This window comes from Alligator mississippiensis, chromosome 1, assembly GCF_030867095.1.
Source record: "Alligator mississippiensis isolate rAllMis1 chromosome 1, rAllMis1, whole genome shotgun sequence".
Classification (NCBI taxonomy): Eukaryota; Metazoa; Chordata; order Crocodylia; family Alligatoridae; genus Alligator; species Alligator mississippiensis.
Window position 1 is genome coordinate 85,176,004 of NC_081824.1, and position 12,178 is coordinate 85,188,181.

Consider the following 12,178-nt stretch of genomic DNA (forward strand, 5'->3'; position numbering starts at 1 on the left):
CTATCTGATTATTTTGGTAGGTAATTGGATTTCAGCTAATATGGCATTAATCCATTAAGACCAAATATGCTCAGTTTACAAGTAGAAGATTTTTTTTTTCCCCCTAATTATGTGTACACACTCACTGTGACATCTGAAAAGTCAAGCTTGGATCTCTCCTCTTCCGTATCTTCAGCAATAATTGAGGCTCTTGTTTCAACTGATACTAGGACAGTACCCAGTACGAGAGTGGCAGAATATGGCCCATTGTGTTTTCCCTTTCAAATGCTTGAAAACATTAATTACTTTGTACCTATTAATAAATTAATAACTCATGAAACTGAACTAAAATAAATTAATAAAAGCATTAACTATTAATAAATTATTAACAAAATCAACTAACAAAACAAAGACCACGTTTCTTTAAACAGAAAGATGTAGTATAAATTACCAAGAATGGCAATAGGAAAAACTAGTAAGAAAAACTTAAAGAAGAAAGTGAATGAGAATTGGCATAGAAAAAAACATTGTAGATGAGGGATGTCAAACATACACCCCTCAGAGCTGCTTCACTTGACCTGCTGGGCTACTGGTGGACTAGGGAAGTTGGGGGCATGGCTTGCTGTAGAAAGCAGGGTTCTTGAGCCCTAATGGATGTGGCCCTTGGTGACAGGATGGCAAGCAGACAGAGATAGCCCCATTAGCCCTGCAGTCATTTGATCCATCACCGATACTGTTGCTGCCGCTAGCGGCTGCTTGGCCTACAGTCACTTTCCCTACCTCCTCTGCCGCCACCCCATGTGGAAGCCTTCACTCTATACCAGAACTGCCACCCCAGGCTAGAACCAGCTTATGAAAAGCCCTGTAGTCTGCATCTGGCTCAGAGCATAGAGTGACCTTGAAGAAGATAAGTGCAACAGCAAAGGCTAGAACAGTCTTGTAGAATATTAAGCACTCCTCCTGCTTCCAAATATTCTGTGAACCTGAAAGTGTCTTCCTGCAAGTATTGCAATGAGATCTTCCTTAAAGCCTGCTCCAGACCTGCAAGTGAAGAATGCTGTGGAGGGACTTTTGACAAATGAACGGTACTTGCATCTAAGATTTTCTTACCTTTGATTAGTCTCTCAGGCCTTGTGCCTGGCAATGTCCACATTGCTTGTGCTAGATGACCAAAGACAGTGGCATCAACAGTGGAAAGCTTTGGTCCCATGATGTACTTCTTGTCACCTGCAGATGGCAAAACACCAAACATTTACAGACCTTCACATAACTTCCCCACATATAAATACCAGTCAAATCACTGGCTGCACCTTTCAAAAATACTTCTTCTTGAAATTACTTGGTTGGCCACCTGTATACTCTAAAAAAAATAAATCAATGTCTGGAGCCTATGCCTTAGCAACTGCATGTGGGCTGATTTATAGCCAGATCTCAGAGCAAATTTTGATAATTCTATGATAATTCTACAGAATTCCCAGGATTCTTTGGGAAAGAATTCACCACTGCAGCTTCTCCATCTGCGTGCCAATTAAATTATACAGTTACAGAACCACCAACATGACTTACACCTCTTCTCTCTGCCTCTCTGGCATACTGGGCAGAGCAATCCACCATGTCATTCAGAGGATAAAAAAATTACCTGTTTTGATGTGTTCAAGGCCTTTTATGCTAGTAATAGGGCACTGGAGGTATGATTTCCTCTTTCTGGAAAAAAATAAATTTGCACCAGGATGACTATCTTGATGGAAGGAAGCTGGTAGCCCAATGGGCCTCTTGCTAGCAGAGATCTGGTTTCAGGTCTTCCCCTCAGATTACAATGAAAATGAATGATGGCCTCCGCTAAGGACTTGCTCAAAGTCATCCAAATGCAAACCATAACATGATTCAATAACACTGGCCTGCTCTGCCTGAGAGAGGCCTAGGACTGGATAGCCAGGTATCTGGTGCAGTTCTAGACTAGGATGCCCATGCAGGGGCTGTAAGGAAGTTTGCAAAGTACCTTTTCACATTTGCAAGTTTACAAAGGCCCTAGCCATGGCTAATAGATCTCAGAAATAATACCCAGTTTCATCCTAGAATTTTAAAGCAATCTGAACTACTTCTAAAAGAGGCCAGAAAAACAGTCCTGGGGTCTGAACTCCACTTTTTCATCTTCAGCAATGGTAGGTGTGTACACAACCAATGCAAAGTTCCCAGGCTGTCCCAGATGCACACTGCCATCTTGGGTTCAAAACGAGGGAGCATAACAGGGTCTCATTCAGTCATTTGACCTCGTAGCAGAGATTGCCAGCACGAGTACAACAATGATAGTCGTCTGAGTTATGTGAACACTAGTTTGCTAGAAAGGAAACCCACATCACCAACTCATTTCACAAAACCAGTTGAAAAGCTAATTGACAACTGATCAATGCTATAGTTATGAACTGCCAGCTCTACTCACCCCTTTCTTCTCTGCCAGTCCTGTACATTGGGCAGAGAGAACTGGGTAAAGCTAAAATACTTTTGGATCAGTGCTGTGATACATTTCCCCCTCTTCCAGGGTGTACCAAACTGGCCATTTTATTATCAACTTCTTATGCAAGTGAAATGAGAATCATATATGAAAATCAGATTCCTTAGATCAGTAGTTCCCCTGATCTAAGGAATCTGACCCACGGGCAACAGCACTGAGCATGTAACAAGCTGCAGCATCATACTTTGCTCTCCCTGTCAACCTCAGTTTTAACTTTTTAATTTCCTGTGGCTGCAAGCAATATTGGCAGGTCTTATAGGCAGCCTGGTGCCTACAAGCTATGGGTTGGGAACCACTGCCTTAGGTTGCAAGCTCTTCCTGACAGAGCTGTCTTTTTCATTTTGTGTTTGTACTGTGGCTAGAACAGTGTGGTGCTGACCCATGATAGGAAACCTTGGATGCTACCACAATACTAATAAATATGGTAGGAAAGAAGATTTATTTTACACAGCAGTTCAAAGTCGCCATTAGCAAAGGTCCATCTAGCATGAGCTTGCTTCAGAGCACGCATACACATACAGCACAATACGGAGAGAAGTATCTCCCTGCACACTATTTTATGAGCCATTCCCATATTTTCAAGGTCAGCCTAGATAATCTAATGCTCCCTTCCGGCCTTAAATGCTATAAACCCTGTGAAATATTGTCTCTAATTGAATCTTTCAAATCCATTTACCCCACCACTTGGGGATGGTCTTCATGGATTTGATTTAAATTGGTTTGGATTTGCTGGGTCTTCTAACTTCAGGTTTATTATACAATTTCAGCAATGCTGCACAGCAACGCAACAGAGTGTTTTCCAAAATTCTACAGCTTACTTCTCTGTGGTACTAAATCATAGCAAAGCAGCACTATGAATGTGTGATAATGATAACTCCCTGTAAAAAGGCAATAATAACAATAACATCAACAACAATAGCAATAACAACAGCAATAACAATAATAGTATCAAAATTGTGCAACATTTTCCTGCTTTTTCATAGTCAGGCAACCCCCTGGTCTGAATAGGATGTTCAGGTAAAGAATCCATCTGACAGCGAATAAATGTTGCAAGTGTGTTTGTGGTAATTACAGTGTCAGCTCCTTAATTCTCTCATGCAAATCTCAAAAAATTGCTCCCCAAATGAAAACGGTATATTTTGAATTAAAATCCCATTTTAACATCAGGCACTTGAGGCAATATAACTGAGTTCGAGACTCAAGTCCAGAACAGTAGGACAATCAGAGATAACATGCTCTTTAAAAGTGATAGTGGTAAATTTATTCATCCAACTCCTAGCTCAAGAGGGGATGACCTCAGCTGATCTCTTCAGGCATCTATTCAGGATCTATTCAGAGAAGGCACAAGCTAGACTGAGTGGGGAAGGAAATAGGGTTTCCTGCATGTCTGTTCCCAGGGTTCCCTAAAAATTCAATATTTGGCCTACCAGCATGACTGTGACCTAGCCCTTGGTCTCCTGTATGACCAACTTGAACGCTGTGTCCAGAAGCACAGGAGTAAGCAGAAATCCCCGATGTGCTTTGTGAGCAGCCTAGCCAGCGGGAGTCATGTCATAATTTGCTGCTGGTACAAACCAGCATCAAATTACATTGCAGACAAGGGTCTGAGACACTCTGCCTCCCAGGGAAACACTTTCCCACCGCTCTATTCAGGGCCATACTTCAAGTCACCATCTGCCTTTAAAGGATGGCAAGAAATCATCAAACATCCAGAATTTCTCTAGGATCTTCTTCCTTCAGGACCTTAGTTAAAAATCAAAGTAGCAAGGAATCCTCCACAAGGATCAGGAAGAGTCTGATGAAAGGAGAGACCATCCTGCAGCACCACAGGGAATCAATTGAGGGTTCAGAATTCTCCCAGTGCACGACACCCGTGTACTCCACTCTGCATGAAGTGCTGTCCCTGAACCAATTCAGTCACCACCCTGTCCACTTTCATACTCCTGATCAAAATACACCACTGCCAGGGTGCCTGATTCACACTGCCAACTGAGAACTGCTAAGCAGCCTATTGAGCCACCCACCAACATGTGTTGTTCATTTGCAGCTTCAAAAACAATCCTGAAATGTACATTTGTGCAGGCTGATATTCTGTCACCAAGTGTTCCTGTTTGCTTCACCTCCCAGCCTTTCAACCTCTCCAACTGCAGATTTAGGAGTTTCCTTTGGGGCAACGTTAACTTTACTATGGACCTAACTTTTGCTTACAACATCCATTTTAAGGCTGCCATGCAACCCCAGACTAGAGAGGAACTGGGATTGGTGTTGTGCCCTGGCATTCAAGAGGTCCAGGTTCAATGTCCTACTCTGCCACAGATTTCCTATGTGACTTGGGTAACTCACTTGGCACACAGGGACTTAGGCATTGAAATGTCCAACTTTTAAGGGCCTGGGCACCTAGCAAATTCCTCAGGCCCAAGGTAGGCACCCAGTTGCCCATACATTGTATAGGGAGAGTTATGTGCATACAGAAGGGGTTCATAGAAACCAGCAACTCAAACAAAGGGTCACCGAAGCAAATCAATGAGAAATGCCAAGGTAGTTAGACCTCTAACTCTGCTTGAGATGTTTGGCAAGGAACCCAATCCTAGAGGTAGGTGCTCAAAACATCAATCTTTTCCTCCAAAGATGACACCCAGCTAAAGATCCCCAACAACCTATGGGGTTAGGGAACTCATCATAGAGACTGATTTTCAAGTCCCCACTGACTTACAGCAATGGTATACCCCCCTGAGAGTGCCTTAGCCACCCGACTTGAGGGTCAACCTCTCTCTTTCTGCCCTAAGGAATATTTAATTATTTATACGAAGTGGAACAGCTTCCAGGGAGCTATTCACCACACACAAGCCTGGTGGGGCTTGGGCACTCTCCTAGAAAGTGCAGAGACGTATGCAGCTTCCAAACATGGATCTTCCACACCTTAGTTGAGCACACTAGTCATTGTATTAGGAGACACAGATCAGCCAGTAACACCCATCTCTTTCATTTGTTTGGCTCAGGTGTCCCATGGGTAAGATACCTGGAGGAACTCTAGACTGCCTGGTGAGGGTGCTGAGCTCCTCAGCCGTGTCAGGATTCAGGCAGGCTTGCCCATGCCTACTAGCAGAAACTTCAGTGTCCCCAAGGTTATGCAGGGATTCTGTGAATGTCAGTGGTGCCTAAATGTTGGATCTTTTCATGTTTCAGCTCGTCATCTGTAAAATAGGACTGGTGCTTCTTTATCTCATAGGATAGGCCACTGTGAGGAAAAATACATTAAAGATCAGTCTGCTGTAATGGGAGTTATAAATTAGGCGGTCAGTGACCTACAGCCTGTGGAACCACTGGATCCAGCTTGCAGAGCTTCTGCAGCGAGGGGTTTCACTTGGGCTGTGGCGAGGAAATGGGGAGGTTCACCTTTGCTGTGTCCAAGCTGGTGGGGAATCATAGCAACACCAGCCTGGTCCCAATACCAACCTACCTCTGGCCCAAGCTGCGTCACTCCAACCTCCCGCAGGAAAAAGGTACTGGACAATGATCTAAGTCCCTAAGGTAAAGAAAAATCCAAGGAAAGGAGTACCGTACTAACTCCATCATCTCTCTGACAACTCAGTTGCTTCTGATGTGGAAGCTCTAGATATAACCTATGTGGAAGTAAAAGAACTCATTGATCTCATGATTCAGGGCTTCTGCCGGACACCTGCAGGGCTGAGAAGCCTTCCCCCTCCCCTCCATTTATGTATTATATGGCTTCAGGTGAGGTTTCTACCTCTGAAGCATTTGACATTAGCCAGAGCCAGAGGTGGAATGTGACTGAGGAGCTCTGGTGTTGCTGCCAGTATTAGAAACCACTCAGGCACCTGGCTGGAGGGTTTTGTTCCTGCACTCCATCAAACTTACTGACAGATCAGGGCAGGAAAGAATTCTTCCCCTGGGTCAGACTGGCAGGGCCATGGGTTTTTTTGCTTTCCTCTGTAATGCAAGACAGTCATCTTCTTAGGATCATCTGAGCATATTCCCTACCATTAAACCACCAAGGCAGGGTGTGGGGCCTGTTTGTTTGATTTTTTCATAGGCTGCTTATGTAGCTGTGGTTTGTGAGAGGAATCACAGCGAATGACTTGTAGACCTTTCTGGACAACTGGTTGGCTACAACCATAGGGGATGCCTTTATAACTTGGGAGGCCCCTTCCAGGAGCATAACTAGAGCAGGATGAGCAGGGCATCAGCCCCATGTGCCATGGGAGAGTTGGTGCCAGAACAGGGCCTGCAGAGAGACCATGGAGTAGCAACAGCAGCTGAGGTAGAACGTGTGTGGCAGTGGCAGCAGCCAAGGCGTGGGATGCACTCATCATTCATCCCCAGTGTCTAGTACTCTGACCTGAATGCCAAAATTGCTTGATACATGATGCTTTTCAAAAAGAGTGGGAGAAAATTCCAGTAAGAAAGCTCTGAATAAAAGAGATTCAACAATAATGCAAATCTGGTTTTGTAACTCCAACTGATTTGTGCCAGCCAAGGATTTGTCTGCTCATGTCCAAAATTAGGTATGTGACTCGCTGAAGTTTTTTGGAACACCTTGGAAGTGTCTACACATGCGCTTTAATGTGTATTAGCCTATTTTAATGTGAATTAAAGCATCACAAAAAAAACATACTCTTTAGCTAATGGGCATTGAAATAACCTAATGCACATTTTTCTGGTACCTCACAATGGAGGTACTAGATTAAATACACGTTACCTAAAGTGCATTAATGAATGTGTAGCTGTGCCCCTTGAATGGGAAAGGAGCTACATAAAATTCTTTTGCCTTATTTTATACATTTAACAGCACCATCCATGTATAGAAGGGTATTTCACAATCTTCCAATGATGCCTTATGCCACCAGGTGAGCTGTGAATTGAAGCTTCAAACTAAGCAAGAAAAAGATTTTCATGCCTTAGAAACAGCAAGATCATTGACATAATTGACCAGGGCACTTTTAATCGCATGTCACCTGTACTGGGTTCTTAGTACAATATGCATTTTTATAAGAGGTGCTGAAACAGAACTAAAAAAAGAGAAGAAAAAAATAATTAATAGAACAAATGAAGATAAAAATGACATGACTGGGAATGTCCAGATTAGTGTACTGAGATTAGGCAGCTGCCAGATTATTCTTTCCGAAACCTCTTTTGGAGCTAAAAATAATTATCATTGCTTCAGCACATATATTTGTGGTGCAAAAAGGAGTTTCAAATTAATCTGATGTGTCTGAAGCATTACAGTCTCAAAATCAACTCAGCATAAGAAGCCACTTTGCATTAGCATTCGGGCAACATTTTCATTCTCTTACTCTTGCCCTGGGTTAGTCTGATTAAGAATCAAAGTCCCTCCAGTTTCACCTCCAGTGGGAAAACTCATGGCAGGGAAAGGGGGAGCCCAACTGCACCCGCAGCAACAGGCCACTGGGTTACACTGCAAGTCTCACAGGCTAAATGCACACATTCAAAAGGCCCAAGCCTGTATTGATCCAATCTGTGCAAGTTAGTCTAACCTGTGTAGATTGAACCGATTTGCAAGTGAATAGACATTCACTTTTGATTCTGGAAATGTAGCCACATGCCTGCAGTGGCTCAGGCAAGCAGCAAGTCCTCCCTTCCCTTTGGCAACAGCTGCAAGGCTGGAGGAATTCTGACCGGGGGGGGGGGGGGGGGGGGAGGGGGAGGAGGAGGAGAGGAAGCAAGGCGGGCACGTAGCCTGGGGTTTAACCGCCCCCTTGGGCCTCCAGGGATCGCATCCAGGGTGTGCCTGAAGGGGGAATGGGAAAGCAGCCATTGCCAGGCTTGTCCCGGGGGGGCGGTGTGGGGTGGCCAGACACCAGCCTAGGCAGCGCCTCAGATGAAGCGGGGGCAGGGAGGGGGATTAAACTCCCCTGTCTCCCCTCTGTCCCACCAGCACGGAGACCCCAGCTGGGGTCTGCCCAGCCTTCCACTACACTGGCCGCTCATGTAGCAGGGGGCGTCGGCAAAGCCAGCCAAGGCAGCAGTCTCAGGCAAAGCAGGGGCAGGAAAGGGGATTAAACTTCCCTGTCTTCCCTCTTGGGCACGGGCACAGGAACCCCAACCAGGGTCTGCCCAGCTTTCTGCTCTACTGGCTGCTCATGCTGTAGGCAGCTTGGCTAGAGCTGGCTGGCATGGCCCCGCCATCTGCCCACCTCACCTGGGGCTGAGGCTGGGCCGGGGGGGGGGGGGGGGCCTCCATGCCTGCCCTCAGCAGCACCCCCGGCCCGCCCAGCTCAGCCCCACAGCCTCTGCCCCAGCCCCGGCCTCTGGCCACACCCACCCCCTGGAGCAGAGAGGAGGGGGCGGATCCTGACAGGCTGCTCCACCTTGGCTAGGCAGACCCCGGGGAGGCCAAGCAGAGAGAAGGAGGAGAAATAAATCCCCTCCCTGCCCCTTTGCCTTAGCGGGCCATATTACTAGCATCTGCCCATGTCCCCGCCTCCTGCTCTGGCTAGAGAGCAGAAGGGCAGGGCAAGCCCTGCTCTCTGAAGCAGACAGCACAGCCCAGACCAGGACTGAAAAGCATGCTGGGATGCTGGGGGACTCTAATTTACCTTAAACCAGCAAGGGGTCTGGGACAGAAGTTCCACAAACCAGTTTGACCCAAATCTGTAAATCTGATATTACATTCAACCAGGTTTGTCTTAAACCAGTTTTGGCCATTTTGAAATTGATTTATGTGCACCAAACTTATGTTCCATTACAGATTTAAACCAGTTTCTGACCACTTAAACTGGCTGATGTGTAACTTCTGCCCCTAGCCACAGAAACCATGATCTCTGCAGATCAACAGGAGATAAGGGCCTTCTCCATAGAGAACTTATGACCTCTCAAGAGCCTGAATCCCCCCGCACTGCCCCAGAATGTCCTTTAAAGGGGGATGTCCATTACAGAGTGGGTCAATGGAATCTACATACAGCCTACAATGCTTTCTATATACAGTATGGATATACATACAATAAGAAAATAGAGCGCCACAGAAATTCATAAAATAAAGAGCACTATTAAGAATTATATCTTACTACACATATAATAAGATACGATTCAACTTGAGAAAGAATGGCAAATATTAACGAACAACAATATAATATTCCAGGATGTCAATGAGATTCTTCATGTTGCTCTCTGTTGTATAAATGTCTATGCTTCTCCATTTCTGTATTAAATATTAGAGGTGCACTGATAGAGAATTTTTGGGGAGATACTGATAGCTGATATTTAACAAGCTATATCAGCCAATACCAATCCGATTCTGTGATGCAGCTGGTCCACATAGAAAGAGACATCTGGTTAGTAAGCCTGTAGTGGAGGAAGGGGGAGGGCAGATCTAGGCCTCCATGGTGAGGGAGGGACTGGGGCTGGGGCAGAGGCAGGCGCTGCACAGCGGCTCATCCAGGGGGTGCAGGGGGGTGGCTCCCACCACTGCATGCACCCCAGGTGGGTATGGGGGGCTTGTGCCCCCAGATCTGCTTGCAGGGTGAGGGTGGGCTGCCACTGCAGCCTGGGGCTGCAGCTGGGGCTGCTGCCGGGATCTTCCCAGAAGGGGGTTGGGCTGGGCTGCGCTCGGGTCGGGCAGCGGCACTGGGAGAGGGCTATGGGGAGAGGGGGCCCGTAGCCCCGCTCCCAGCATCACCACCTGCCCTGAGTGCAGCTCGGCTAAGCCCCCGCACCAGGAAGAACCCAGTGACACCCCAGCCCCAGCCTGCAATGGCAGCCTACCCTCTCCCTGCTCGAAGATCCAGGGGCACACAGCCCCCCATGCCCTCCCAGGGGTGTGCGCAGCCCTCTCCACTCACAACTCTGCTCTGGCTGTGCAACACCTGCCTCTGCCCCTCTCCCTCCCTCACCACCAGGATCTCAATCTGCCCTCCTTGTGCCCCTTCCCTCCCTCCCCCCACCCCTTCCCTCACAACAGACTTACCAGCCAGACCCAGTTGCTCTCCACACTGCCCATCTGTGCTCTTGGCTGCCTGCGTACTGCACTATAGCTGTGCATGCACGGAGCATTTATCAACTACATTATCAGCCACATAAGCCAAAAAAGCTGATTGCCAATACAGTTAATTTTCCTTATATTGGTGCCAATAGGATATCAGACCAGTGTATCGGTTCACCTCTCTTAAATATACCCACTCTGTGCAGGCACAGCTGGTGAACTCTGAGACATGTGGGGCAGGGGAAGCATCATACTGAATCATCCAGTTTCAAATCCTTTTTTGTTTTGTTTATTTAATTTTTGTTTGTTTACAAAAACAATGCTATAAAACATAACGTAATTTTTTTATGTTTATCAAAACTAACCCCCCCCCGCCCCTGGCTGCAAACCCACACCCCCCACCCCCACTCCCCGGCTGCAACTCCCCCAGCTCCCCAAAACCCCCCAGCTCCCAGACCGTAAACCCCCCAGCTCCCCAGCTGCAAACCACCCACTCCCTGGCTTCAAACCTCCCAGATCCCAGGCTGCAAACCCCCACTCTCCAGCTGCAAATCCCCCAACTTCAAACCCTCCAGCTCCCTGGCTGCAAACCCCCCACTCCTCCCAGGCTGCAAATCCCACCCACTCCCCAGCTGCAAACCCCGACTCTCCAGCTGTAAATCCCCCAGATACCCAGCTTCAAACCCTCCAGCTCCCTAGCTGCAAACCCCCCACTCCCCCGCAACTCCTGGGCTGCAAACCTCCTAGCTCCCAGACTGCAAGCCCCTATTCCCTGCTGGAGCACCCAGCCAGCTTCCCTGCCTGCCCTGCAACCCCCCTGTAAGCCCCACTTACCTCACAGGCTCCAGAAGGAAAGTCAACTTGAGCCAAACCTTGGGTGACTGACAGCGTCAGGCCCTGCCCTCTCCCTCCCTCTGCCCCTCCCCCTCCAGTTTCCTAGGTAACAGCTCTTTACCTGGGCTAGGGCATCAGTACAGGTGCCCCACTGTCCACTTAAGCAAGTGGTTATTGCCATCCATTCACACTGTTCAGGTGTTTCTACTGCTCATGCGCCACTTGAGCGCTAAAGAGATCGCCCCAAGGTGCTTACTGCTCATACTCAACTTTTTGTTGTGTATGCATAGTGGACGAGCATAATCATTGATTATGTTACTAGAAGACATAGGCAAGAAAAAAATGTTATTACTTTTGTTTACATTGTTAGTTCAACGAATGCTGTTTTGGATACTTCCAATTAACGATACTATTCTTTTTTATTTATTTAGCTGACAGTTTTTGTGTGTTATCTTTTAAACTGGTGGGGCAGTGCCCGAGTGCCCCCTATTGGCCCATCGCCACCGACTCTATGTAGTTTGCCAGTGTCGTGAAAATGCTTAGCGTGACAGCACAATAAACTAAAATACAATGTTCATACAGATTTATACATGCTTTCTCACTGGCTATGAAGACGACATAACAATGCCAGACTAACTATTATTAAGTTCATCCCTCCCGTTTTATTTATTACTACAGACTTACAATAAGACATTTCACACAGGTCCCTTTGAAGTTTATTGGACTTGTCAAGTCGTGAATCTGATTCACAAACACTGGGAAATGCAGACTAAGAATGTAATATGCTTATATGGGAAGTCATAAGACACAGACCTGTAATGAACCTACTGAGCCATGTCCCCTTCCTACCATAGCCTAATACTTCCCATGAAGCCACTCATAACTTGATTAAA

The 12,178-nt window shown here is 46.7% G+C and overlaps 1 protein-coding gene across 3 annotated transcripts in view; it reads right to left on the reverse strand.

Moving 5' to 3' along the window:
- Window positions 1–12,178, reverse strand: part of FAXC (failed axon connections homolog, metaxin like GST domain containing) — a 67,536-nt gene that overhangs the window by 12,836 nt on the left and 42,522 nt on the right. For all 3 annotated transcript variants that reach the window (XR_002089939.2, XM_059732220.1, XM_006276070.3), the window contains exon 5: window positions 1,090–1,206. Coding sequence is in view for 2 of the 3 variants with exons in the window: in XM_059732220.1 (XP_059588203.1) it covers window positions 1,090–1,206 (117 nt within the window). In the remaining variant the exon portion in view is untranslated. The remainder of the gene's footprint in view (window positions 1–1,089; window positions 1,207–12,178) is intronic.